General features: G+C 48.7%; 4 protein-coding genes across 10 annotated transcripts; 2 read left to right on the top strand and 2 right to left on the bottom strand.

The window, feature by feature from the left end:
- Positions 1-478: 478 nt before the first annotated feature.
- TERG_00635 (40S ribosomal protein S14) lies at positions 479-1,284 on the bottom strand (the record flags this gene model as incomplete). Its single annotated transcript, XM_003238596.2, has 4 exons — positions 479-630; positions 697-857; positions 975-1,047; positions 1,119-1,284. The coding sequence occupies 4 exons, from the start codon at positions 1,282-1,284 to the stop codon at positions 479-481; spliced, it is 552 nt and encodes a 183-aa protein (XP_003238644.2).
- A 986-nt stretch (positions 1,285-2,270) lies between these two features.
- Positions 2,271-4,290, top strand: TERG_00636 (uncharacterized protein). Of its 7 annotated transcripts, XM_047749147.1 has the most exons (4): positions 2,310-2,333; positions 2,405-3,209; positions 3,268-3,399; positions 3,490-4,290. In XM_047749147.1, the coding sequence occupies exons 2-4, from the start codon at positions 2,709-2,711 to the stop codon at positions 3,643-3,645; spliced, it is 789 nt and encodes a 262-aa protein (XP_047605182.1). In that variant the 5' UTR covers positions 2,310-2,333; positions 2,405-2,708; the 3' UTR covers positions 3,646-4,290. The 7 variants fall into 7 exon arrangements, with proteins under 7 accessions (XP_047605185.1, XP_047605182.1, XP_047605187.1 ...); XM_047749152.1 differs by having other exon boundaries at positions 2,405-3,399; XM_047749149.1 differs by having other exon boundaries at positions 3,268-4,290.
- A 2,054-nt stretch (positions 4,291-6,344) lies between these two features.
- On the top strand, positions 6,345-7,658 carry TERG_00638 (uncharacterized protein; the record flags this gene model as incomplete). Its single annotated transcript, XM_047747625.1, has 1 exon — positions 6,345-7,658. The coding sequence occupies one exon, from the start codon at positions 6,345-6,347 to the stop codon at positions 7,656-7,658; it is 1,314 nt and encodes a 437-aa protein (XP_047603586.1).
- A 406-nt stretch (positions 7,659-8,064) lies between these two features.
- TERG_00639 (uncharacterized protein) lies at positions 8,065-9,415 on the bottom strand (the record flags this gene model as incomplete). The annotated part of the gene is made up of 3 exons (XM_003238600.1): positions 8,065-8,661; positions 8,717-9,262; positions 9,374-9,415. 3 exons carry the CDS (start codon positions 9,413-9,415, stop codon positions 8,065-8,067), a joined length of 1,185 nt encoding a protein of 394 aa, XP_003238648.1.
- Between the last annotated feature and the right edge of the window lie 2,017 nt (positions 9,416-11,432).

The following is an 11,432-nucleotide window of genomic DNA, read 5'->3' on the forward strand; positions in this document are numbered from 1 at the left end:
TAAAATGCGAAAGGTTGATATAAATATATAGGTCCCGAAGATCGCGGAGTGGTAGGTGTAGTCTCTTAGAAAATGTTGCGACTAGAGTTTCTACCAGCTCGATATATTCCTGCTATGGAGACACCCAACTAGCCAAATATTCAAACCGAGGTGAAAGCACAAGTTTTACAAGCCCAATAATCAATCTACGATTTACAGTCCGGAGTATTGTTTGAAGCTGCTCAATCTTCACTTGCATTTTATAGATATATTTTGCAATATCGCTAGGATCTGCAAAGGCTAGACGAGCAGAGTTGAAAAAGGGGAAATTTTTAGAAGACCAGGCGATAAAGGCCGTTCTTCGCGTTTATTCCATCCACAGAACAAAAGAAAGAGATACCGTGAGATATTCTCCAGTTGTTTCCATCCTTTTTGTTCCCAATCGCCATTGATACCAACCGTAGAGAGATTGGATAAGGAGATAAAAGGCTGTAAATATTTACAAACGACGACCTCTGCGACCACCCTTGCGACGAGTAGAGTCGGATGGGGTAGGGGTGACGTCCTCGATACGGCCAATTCTCATACCGGAACGGGCAAGAGCACGGAGGGCAGACTGAGCACCGGGGCCGGGAGTCTTGGTTCCGTTACCTGTGAATAAAGTAAGATTCTGCACCTCCGCTGGTCGGGACTGTGTTGATATATTGCTATACGTACCACCAGTAGCACGGATCTTGATATGGAGGGCGTTGATGCCAAGCTCCTTGCAGCGGGCAGCGACATCCTGAGCAGCCAACATAGCAGCGTAAGGAGAGGATTCGTCACGGTCAGCCTTGACCTTCATTCCACCAGTAACACGGCAAATGGTTTCGCGACCACTTCATATAGAATTATCAGCTCCTTATCTCTTATTAGATTTGACCCCGATTGCGATATCCAAGACGCATTCGACACAGCACTCAAGTTGCGAAAATTGGTTCAGGTGATATACGGACCTGAGATCGGTAACGTGGACGAAGGTATCGTTGAAAGAGGCGAAGATACGGGCAACGCCGAAAACGTTCTCGCCTGGGTAGAGATATAGTTAGCGACCAATTTCTTGACGAGTGCTGCAAGTGTGCTGAGATGGGCAATCGTACCATCACCGGTGAGAGGTCCGAGGGACACGTTCTCGTTGGCGGGCTTAGCGTCGGTCTTCTTCTTTGGTGCCATTGTGAATGATGCGATGGTTCGAGGATGTTGTGGATGGTACAAAAAGAGAAGAAGAAGATCAGAAAAGAACGACCAAATCTCAAAAAAAAGCATCAAGTAACATACAAATTAGGGCTTAAGTGGGTGTGCCCTAGTCACATGATTGTAAACCCAGTGACTCATCATTCCTGGATTATGTAATAAATTAAGATCAGAAACTGCCCAAATATTTTTTATTTTTCCCTTTGGCCACTTTTCTTTCTTTTCTCAACCGCAGCTTCAAGTTGGATCGAGAGGAAGCAAAACGTTGAACTTCCCTCGCCGGGGAAGGGGATTGATAAATAAGCAGACTTGGCCTACTGGTTTACAAGTCAGAAAGAGCTGTCGCGGATATCTCGATACTAATTGCCAGAAACTACCGCAAAGCAGGCCTTTTACAATGGCGGTAGCCAACAGAGACAATAGGTCCATTGGGATCATTGGAATGGGCGACATGGGCCGGATGTATGCCCAGCGACTGAGTGAGGCTGGCTGGAGGTAAATCTCAACTATTTTGAGCTCTCTCTTTCCCACTTATATTTTAATTGGTAAGATACTCCTGACCTTTTTTCTTCCCGTCCGCGATACACCCACTTTTCTGATGACATGAGCGCATTTGGCTCGAGCATGGTAATGGAACCCTCCTACCACTATTCTTGTGGCTGGAATCTGTTCGTTGCCGTCACTGATGTAAACATCCTGCTACCTTACAATTATTTTGTCTGAAAATGTTTCCCTGCCCATTCTCATACCAACGTCAATATCTCTCTAAAATGGATATGTACTAATTGGCGAGACAGACCTCAGGATTACTAGCTATATCATACCACCCGCTAATATACGTTCGTGACATAGAATTAACGCTTGTGACAAGCCAACCAGCTATGAAAAACTGAGAAAGGAGTTTGCAAATGATGTACGTCAGCTGCTGCTCCCATCCAAGTTCAAACCATTTTCCTCCTTTATATATTCTTAGTTTTTAATCTATGGTATTTTTCTATACCCCACGTAGACCAATATCAATATACTTCCCAATGGGCACCTCGTTTCCCGAATAAGCGACTACATCATCTACAGCGTAGAGGCGAAGGTCATTGCATCTGTTGTTGAAGAATATGGACCGTGTATGTCCCTGTCCCAAAAAATAAGAGTTATCTCCTTTACAGGAATTATCTGACCAGTATTTGAATTAAAGCTACAAAGATTGGAGCGATTGTAGGAGGCCAGACCTCTTGCAAGGCCCCTGAGCTTGAAGCCTTTGAGAAGTATCTCCCCAGTGATGTGGAGATATTATCGTGCCACTCACTCCATGGACCAAATGTCAACCCCAAGGGCCAGCCGTTGGTAAATCCGACTCAACCCCATTGATTCGGCCAGATACCTAGCTAATGCGTAATCATTAGGTCCTGATTCAACATAGGGCATCAAACCAAAGCTTGAAGTTCGTTGAAGAGATCTTCAGGTCCTTCCAATCCACATACGTCTATCTCAGTGGAGAAATGCATGATCGGATTACCGCAGATACCCAAGCAGTCACGCACGCTGCGTTTCTGAGCATGGGAACAGCATGGCATGCAAACAGCCAATTCCCATGGGAAGTTCCCCGTTATGTTGGAGGGATTGAGAACGTTAAAATCAACATCACACTGAGAATATATGCAAACAAATGGCACGTGTATGCTGGTCTTGCCATTCTCAACCCTGCTGCCAAAAAGCAGATCAGACAGTATGCGGAATCAGTAACGGAGCTGTATAAGCTGATGTTGGGTGGCCACCGGGAAGAGTTGACAAAGAGAATCAAGACTGCTAGAGCTGCCGTGTTCAAGAGCAATTCAGCAAGGCAAGATCTATTACTCCAAGACAACGTCCTTGATAGATTTTCTCTATCAAAAGGAGGCACAGAGAGGATGCCGAATAATCACCTAAGCCTACTTGCCATCGTCGATTGCTGGTGGAAACTAGGGATAGTCCCCTATGACCATATGATTTGTTCAACTCCTGTTAGTCTGACCCCTTCGCTTGCTTTTGATATAATTTTACTGAAGTTGAGAACAACAGCTCTTCCGTCTCTGGCTAGGAGTTACAGAGTACTTGTTTCAGAACGAAGAACTTCTAGACGAAGTGATTGACACCGCTATAGAGGACAACACATTCCGCTCTGATGACCTTGAATTTACCTTTGCAGCTCGAGTCAGTTAATACGGACCTCCCTCTTGGCCCGCTGTAACTTTTGTGGCCTTAAATAGGGCAATAGATAGCTAACAAGGCCTTTTCCCACAGGCATGGTCGGAATGCGTATCCTTTGGAGACTTTGAGTCGTACCGTGACAGGTTTGAGAAGATACAGTCTTACTTTGCTCCTAGATTCCCTGAAGCAGTCCGCGTTGGCAATGAGATGATGAAGACCATCTTGGAAAAAACGTCAAAGCCATCCTGAGCCGCGACTGTGTTTGAAGACAAGGTAACAGGATCCACAGACGGCGAATGGCGCAGTGATGTGCAAACGCAGCTTTTTTCCTACCAATTCCTTGGCCATGGCTGAATGATGCGCAGTCATAGCCAAGCGCGTGGCATTTCTCTTCTCCAGTCTGGGTATACAGAAGGTTTGCTGGGCACGGGGAATCCATGTTTCAATCTTCGTGTGCCGTCAGAAATGTCTGGCCACCTTGACTCTCGTAGCTTGGCCTACCGTTTCTTTTCCAGCCCGGCATAGCATCATAGAATCCTAGAAGTGCAATAAGCCCTTGACATAGCCCTCTTTGCTTTAGCGTTTGCGGAGTTCTTTTCCATTGTGTTTTTGACATCTCTTTTTGCAGATAGTAATGACAACCGGTATGGACCAATTTGGATATCGCCTTGGGTTACCCAACTCTTCACCGGTAGCAAACTCCAAGAACGATTCCTCACCATCGCCCGAGCTGCCGGCTGACACCATACTGCATGCAGCATTCGAATAGATCTCACTACTGGCACATACACCATACATCTCTCCAATTTTAGCTAGGCCTGTAGGGTGGTATTCTCGTCAGCATGACAAATCTGGGCACAAACTTGGCTTTGACATGCTACATGCATCTTCTCTGCGATCAATTTTTTTTTTTTTTTTTTTTTTTTTTGCATTTTCGTCATTTGAGAACCGGTCTCTTGCTTACTTTGAACCCTTATTGAAGCCTGGTACTCTTGGTATGACCGTTGGCTGTGTGTAGTTCAAATGCCAAAGTCCAAGAAAGGATCAGCGGGCCCTCCGTCAGCGAATATCGAGGAGTCGAGGAGGCTGTGTTACCAGCAGGAGGATCCTGGGGGAACAGCGCAAGGCCCCAGCTGCTTATTTCTGCTTCTTTCTTTGCTTTGCGTTTCTTTTTGTCTTCCTGATGCTGTAGCCAGTCGGCATGCTGAACTATTTATTATTATTAGTCGAGCCCAGAACGACATGCATGGTTACCAATGAAGTGGCCTGTCCTTGTATCACTCAGGTTGATTCCTCATAGCCCCAAACTTTGCGACTCGGAGCCCAACCGCCAAATGGAGTAAAGAGGAAGAGGAGGATGAAGAAGAAGAAGAAGCATGCGAAGGCGTTACTCCCCAGGTTTGGGTTATGACCAAGATGTTCGGTCTTCACTGCCCGGCTCGCTCAAAGGACGGACGACCGCTGGGCTTTTGCGAAACTTCGTTCCAGTCTGGCGCCGCCTGTATGTCGGTCGAGAGCGAACCATAAGACAAGAATCGAGGTCACCATTCATTAACCGGGTTGGCTGGCCAAGGGGACTATCACACTAGACTGAGGACTGTGGGCGGTTAGAACAACTCCTGGATCCCTGAAGAACGCCTTCAGGGACTTCAAATGCAAACGGCTCGTGTTTCATTGCAAGGGGCGAACCAAATCTCTGATCCCGCCCATCCACACACACACTCGCATCCAAGGCCTGTCAGAGAATTGGAGGCAGTCAGCAAATCAGACCTGCTCACCTTAAATCTCAAGGCATGGTTAGTTACTTGTTAACAAGGCTACTGAATATATCCTGTCTTTTGTACCTGAGCCGCCGACCCTTTCCATGTTCCCTGTGAGAAAAAAGAAGCGCCTTGATTGATATTCAAGAAACCCATGCAAAGACACACGCGTCTCATGCAATCTGCTACGAGAAAGGGATCTGCTAACCGAACCCGTCAGAAGCATTCAGTTGATAGGGAGGGTGTGAAGACCCCAGGAGAAGAAGTGCTGCGATGTTTAGACACAAGAGGCCTATCATGTCCCCTCGCTATATAGAGGCGGATCATGTACGTTCGCTAGCAAGCACCAACTTCGGGACGCAGTCTTTTCGGGACACGGTTTGTCGAGTTAGCCCTTGGGTAGCGCAGGGGTTTCTTGATCAAGCCGTCCTCTCTTCTCCAGTCTGACCAAATGACGTGTGGTCATTGGTTTGAGCGTCCCGTTGGCCGGTCTGACGGACTGTGGGGAGAGACGGGTCGATGGAGCACGCTACAACCATTAGATATCATAAGACGATCTAAAGCTGATCAAACAACTAACAAGCGATGTATACCAGATGTACACTGGCCGTCCCGAGAGTCATGAAGGACCGCAAGGGTCGCAGCTCTCGAGGGGATGAGGCTGCGCCCTAGGACTTGCGTATACTTCGCTAGTTACGGAGTAGTTATGTACATGGCTGTCGATCCAGGCTGGCAGTGCAACGATGGCAGCAAGTCTCTTGGGATGGGATGACGGACGCCCCTGACTCGGCCCACGACAGTCAGGCAGGCTGACTCCCTTGAGAAGCCGCTGCAGTAATTGGATGTGACCGCCGGATGGACAAGCGCCATCAAGGGTGTCACTGAGTTTCTTTTGCTTTTTTGCAGAACTTAACCCTGTTAGCTTGTGTATAGACCTTCTTTATCCGAGCTGAGGGCGAAGTTTGTCTTTGGGCCGGTCCCCTGTTACGAGTTTCAAAGGAAATCGGAGAGTATTAGCTAGATAATTTGTTGGCAATATAAGAAATATATATATATATATATATCGGGATGGTCCTGTCTCCTGGCTGGGCTTGAGGCCTTGAGAAAAACACCAACTTCCACAAGCAGCTGCTGAGGCGCTGATATTTTCAAACCAGGTTTGAAAAAGAGACGACCGTATATACCGCGATGAAGTTCCAGTCCCTTCTTGCAGGAGCAGCCTGCCTTCTGCCAGCCGGTAAGTCCAGCGAGGCTGGTGCATTCCATGTACTCCATAAGTCACAAGTGACCCCCATACTGACGCTGTGGACAGTGTCCCTGGTGGACGCCGCAAAGACCGCCCAATTCAGACCCCCGAACGGAGGAGACGTTAGATTCCGGGTGAATATACCCACATCCACAGCCGCGACGAAGAAAGGATCGATTTACTTCCAGATCCGAGCACCGAGCAGCGTAGAATGGGTTGGACTAGGCCAGGGCAGCGAAATGACCGGCTCAAACATCTTCATGTTATACTCGGCAGCAACTCCCAGCAATGTCACACTCTCTCCCCGAGCAGGACTCGGAGAGTTCATGCCGGAACACAACTCCCGGGCACAGGTCACCCTTCTCAATGGCAGTGGCATCACTGAGGGACGTATGGTGGCCAATGTTCGCTGCGACAACTGCTTGAAGTGGGAAGGGGGAAGCATGGATCCAACAGACGCAGCTAGTTCGTGGATCTGGGCTGTCAAACTGGGTGCATCTATCAAGTCGAATGATGTTGCAAAGAGTTTGATGATACATGACAACATGGGAGCGTTCAACTTGGATTTGACCCAGGCCGTGGGAGATGACGAGGACGGCAACCCGTTTGGCTCTGATAACGCGAATACCCCTGACTCAGGCTCGGCTGGTACAGTGGTGTCTGATGGAGGACGCATTGCGAGACGGTCTGCCCATGGACTGATCATGTCGATTCTCTTCTTGCTGATGTTCCCGTCTTTTGCTCTAACTCTGCATCTTGTTCCCAGCAAGAACACCGTTACTCACATCCACGCCCCTCTCCAGATAGTCTCGCTCATTGCTGCGGTTGTCGGATTCTCCCTTGGAATCAGCCTGGCCAGAGACCTGAACAAGATCAACTCCACCCACGCCGTCATAGGCATCATCATCATGACCTGGGTCATTCTCCTGCAGCCTGCGCTGGGTCTGCTTCAGCACCTTCATTTCAAGAAGACCGGCACTCGCGCTGTTCACGGCATTCTCCATGCCTGGCTGGGACGATGCGTGTTTATCCTTGCTGTCATCAACGGTGGACTAGGACTGAGGCTCAGTGGAATAGGAAACCCCGGTGTCCCTCGAGCCGGTGTCATTGCATACTGCATCATAGCAGCTATAATGGCGGCTGTTTACATCTCAGTCGTTCTGTTTATGTCGAAGAAGCCCAAGCCAGCAGCCACCACCATTGGAACCAATCAAGAGGTGAAAGGAAGTGCAGTTGAGCTTGTCGATAGGTATTGAAAGAGCTGGACAATGACCGTGTTAGATTGAAGGCAGTTTCACCTCCGGGGGCTGGGAGATCCCTTTTTATGCACGCCGTGGTTATGGAGCGAGAAAGGCTGGAGTCACACAGACGGCGAGAATGCAAGCCGTGATAGGTTGAAGGAGACACCTTCACAGCTCCGGGCCTCGCAATCCACTTAGCCAGAGCTGGCTGAGTTGAGGACGAGTATATATGGCTATACATGGGAATATGTGTGCCTTTTTGGATGGGAGATGTCCCGGATGAGAAGCAGGGTTGAAGTCCCAATTACCATTTGATAACCAAAGAAAATATTGATGGAGCAGAATGCCAGACATGAATATCACAGCAGAGATGCTAAATGCCAGGGTAAAGTAAGAATACATACAGGGTATCAAACAAAATTTAAAATAGAGAATTTTTGGATGAATGGGTTAAGAATTGAATAAGGATAAAATGGGCAAGGAGCGTGCAAATATTTGATACCCTCGTCCTGACTCCTAGACGGCAATGGTGTTGTTTCGGCCAGCTGATTCTATCTCCCAGAGGCCCATTGCCTTCCATTTCGTCCTGGTTATCTGATTCCTCTTCAGAGTCGTCGAGATGGAGCATCTGGAACCGATTGGCCATGGGGTTCAATGGTTTAGCTGTTGGACGCGATGGGCCCCTGGCGTGAACTTCTTTAATTTTGGGAAGAGGATCGGCACATTCATCATGGTAATATTCGATCCTCATGATACGGTATGGCATGCGAGACATCATGCAGTTACGGGCAAAAGTGGCCTTTTGAACAGAGTTGGTGGAAATGTAGACGTTCCCGTGGTTGAATGAGAGGCTGACGATGATGAGGTTATGAATATGCTTCATGTCCTCGCGTATCATGGCCTCGGTGACGTTTGGATGCACGCCGCGGATGATGAGGTTGCGGGAGGCTCCGTTGGTCATTTGAGATGCAAGATATGATGACAGTGAGTACTGGCGCTCAGCCCAGGATACATCAACCTGGAAGCCGTCAGATACTATGGTTTGAGTGGTCAGCCAAGGAGTCAAAACTTACTGGTCTATCGAGAATGCATAAATTGCATCGTTTAGCATAGTTATAAAAGTCCTGTGCGGCCTTGGTATCTGCAAAAGAGACACTAGCCATGTGGTCCCTAGATCGGAGGAAGACGTCCACCAGAGCACCTCCTCGTACGGCTGCGGTGATGTCTCTGTGGGTTGCTCTGTCTGGGACATTTTTGATAGACACAGTTCGATTATCACTTCCATTTACTGATTGTTTTGGGGAATCATGCAATACGCCGGATGTTTCTCCATGGATAGGTATTTCCGACCTGTCATCACTGGAGAGCGAGTCCCCGTCGTTATGATAGTAATGGTTCGTTGATGATTCAGTATGAGTCTTTGCTGGTCTCTCACTGTAGGTTGTTTGATGAGTTCCGGAGCCTGATCCAGAGGCTGGTGGTCCTGCATACTTATAGGCCGACTCAGGTGAATCTGTTAACTGTGTTGGCCGCCGGGTCACTTGAGTGCTTCCTTCGTAGAATTGGCCCCCATTAGTGGTGGACTCTGCCTGATAGCCAGCAGGGTCTTTGATGAGTGTCTATTCCGAGGTGTCAGCGTGTATAGTTCCCAGGACATATAGTCTGGCTCACCTCTATAGACGACTGCTCCACACCGCCTTGAAAAAGAGCCCGTTTCAGATTCTCTATACCACAAATCCATGAGTATCCTTCTCTGCCTTTGACCCTCCCATGCGGGACTAGACATACCATATTCACGACATCTGCGGATCTATAACGAAATTGTCCCCCTTGGCATCAGCAACGAGCTATCCATGCCAGAGCTAGGTGCCCACGAACCATATCATCATGATCAGATTTCAGTATTGTCACAGTGTGAATATCAGCAGGCGTATCGAAGCCGGAGGACGAAGCATTCTGCCAGCAGATGACGTCGGGTCAGCATGTCAGCTCCAGAGGCACAGGGAGGTATACTCGAGGCTTCATTTTATTAACCGAGAGCAGGGTGATACGCACACAATCGGCCCTACCACACGGGAACAAGAGATACGAGTTAGCCGTGCGACCTTAGGGAGTCAAACATGATAAAAAAGAAAGCAGCAGACGTGGGATCTGGTAACATCGGATATCTGACACCGTCAAGTAAACACATTAAAGAACCAGGGACATACCGTCTCAGCAAGGTCAGGAAGTACTGCTTCTCAATTGTCACACAAGATGCCATGGCCACTGTCTCTCTCACTGTCCGTTGACAAGGAGGATGTCAGTTGGTCTCTTCTGCAAGGGGAAAACGATGAGGATGGAGAGAGAGAGAGAGAGAGAGAGAGCGCAAGATAACACGAGGGCAAAAGAGCTCCCTCTGCGGTGGGCGCTAAGGAGGGCGGGCGCCAACAGCCAACAAGCCACAGGGGGCCGGAGTTGCATTAACTAAACTGCTGGAGAATCCCAGCCGGTGCATGGGATGCCATATGCCATTTGTGCTGGCAGCATCCAGGGCGAGGACTTACTTGCTGGGTTGCGGTGCTGGTGGGCGAAAAAACGAAGCTGATGCCGGTCAAGCAAGTCTGGGGAAAGCTCTCGCCCTGCAGTTAACTAACTAATTAATTGACTAGTTTAGTTTAAGTAGCTGGAGAAGGACTAGGGATGCCCCTGATACGAGATGAAGAAGCTTATCCGCGATGTTTAGATGCGCGAGCAGACAGATCGGTAGATTTATATAACACTGCTGAGAGCAAGTAGTCATCTATAACTAGCATATGGGCGTTTCTGCGAGAGGGTAACCCGCCGGTGAGCCTACCATCCGTCCTGCTACACGGCGGCCCCCTTAGCTATCCACACGGTCCTAAAACCTACAGCGGTGTATGGCAACTAACACGTAACAGATTAACGGTTTAGTTAGATAGCAGTAACCTGGTGGAGGTCTTCTGCAGGTGCCGTTTTGTAACAGCTGGCGGGTGGCGGCTCCAGTCGTTTGATAGATGGCCTGTCTGCAGGAGAAGACGGCCCCTTGCTGACAACCTGATAACCTGATAACATTGATGGTTAGTTACCTGCTTAAGAGGCACCTTTTGACTGACAACAACTAGGTCACAGTGTTTATATATTTGTGCATCTCAGGGCACTTGGTTTTGTCGTTTACATCCCGCGGCTGAACCACAGTCAGGAGTCAGGACCCTTGGTTCCTCGTACAAACAAGACTATCTCAACCACGGTAACCAACTCGAGAAATATATTCCTAATCACTAACTACTAGTCAGTCTTGGTCAACTCTTCGGTTGCTCGATGTTGACGTCATGGCCGCCGTTTCGCTTCCCCTGGACCGACAACCCAAAACTCGCTTCGATGATGTCGCTGACGGAGTCACCAGCAGGGTTTCTGCCCAATATTCCGGCCCCTTCTCCAAGAGACGAACGGGGCAGAAGTTCCCTGCTCGGGCTTAAATAGTGGTTATTGGAGAGGCAATAATGCAGCCAGTGGACAGTTGGACCCGTTGATGGGGCTCTGCGGAAGAAGGCACGAAAGGGAGGATAACATTCTGTGATAACCGAGAGGCTCATTGATTGGATTGACTACTAGAGTTACATCGTTGCTCAGGTCTGACTGCTGCCATTGAGCCGGGAATATGAGCTCATGGACAGCAGACAGATAGTAAAACTATCTAGTTGCTTGATAAATTCAAATGTGAAAGAAACTCGGCCTGAATCCCTAAATAGGGGCAAAGGGAGGGAGGGGGGGGGGGGGGGGGGGGGG

This window comes from Trichophyton rubrum (genome assembly GCF_000151425.1).
Source record: "Trichophyton rubrum CBS 118892 genomic scaffold supercont2.1, whole genome shotgun sequence".
In the NCBI taxonomy this organism is placed as follows: Eukaryota; Fungi; Ascomycota; class Eurotiomycetes; order Onygenales; family Arthrodermataceae; genus Trichophyton; species Trichophyton rubrum.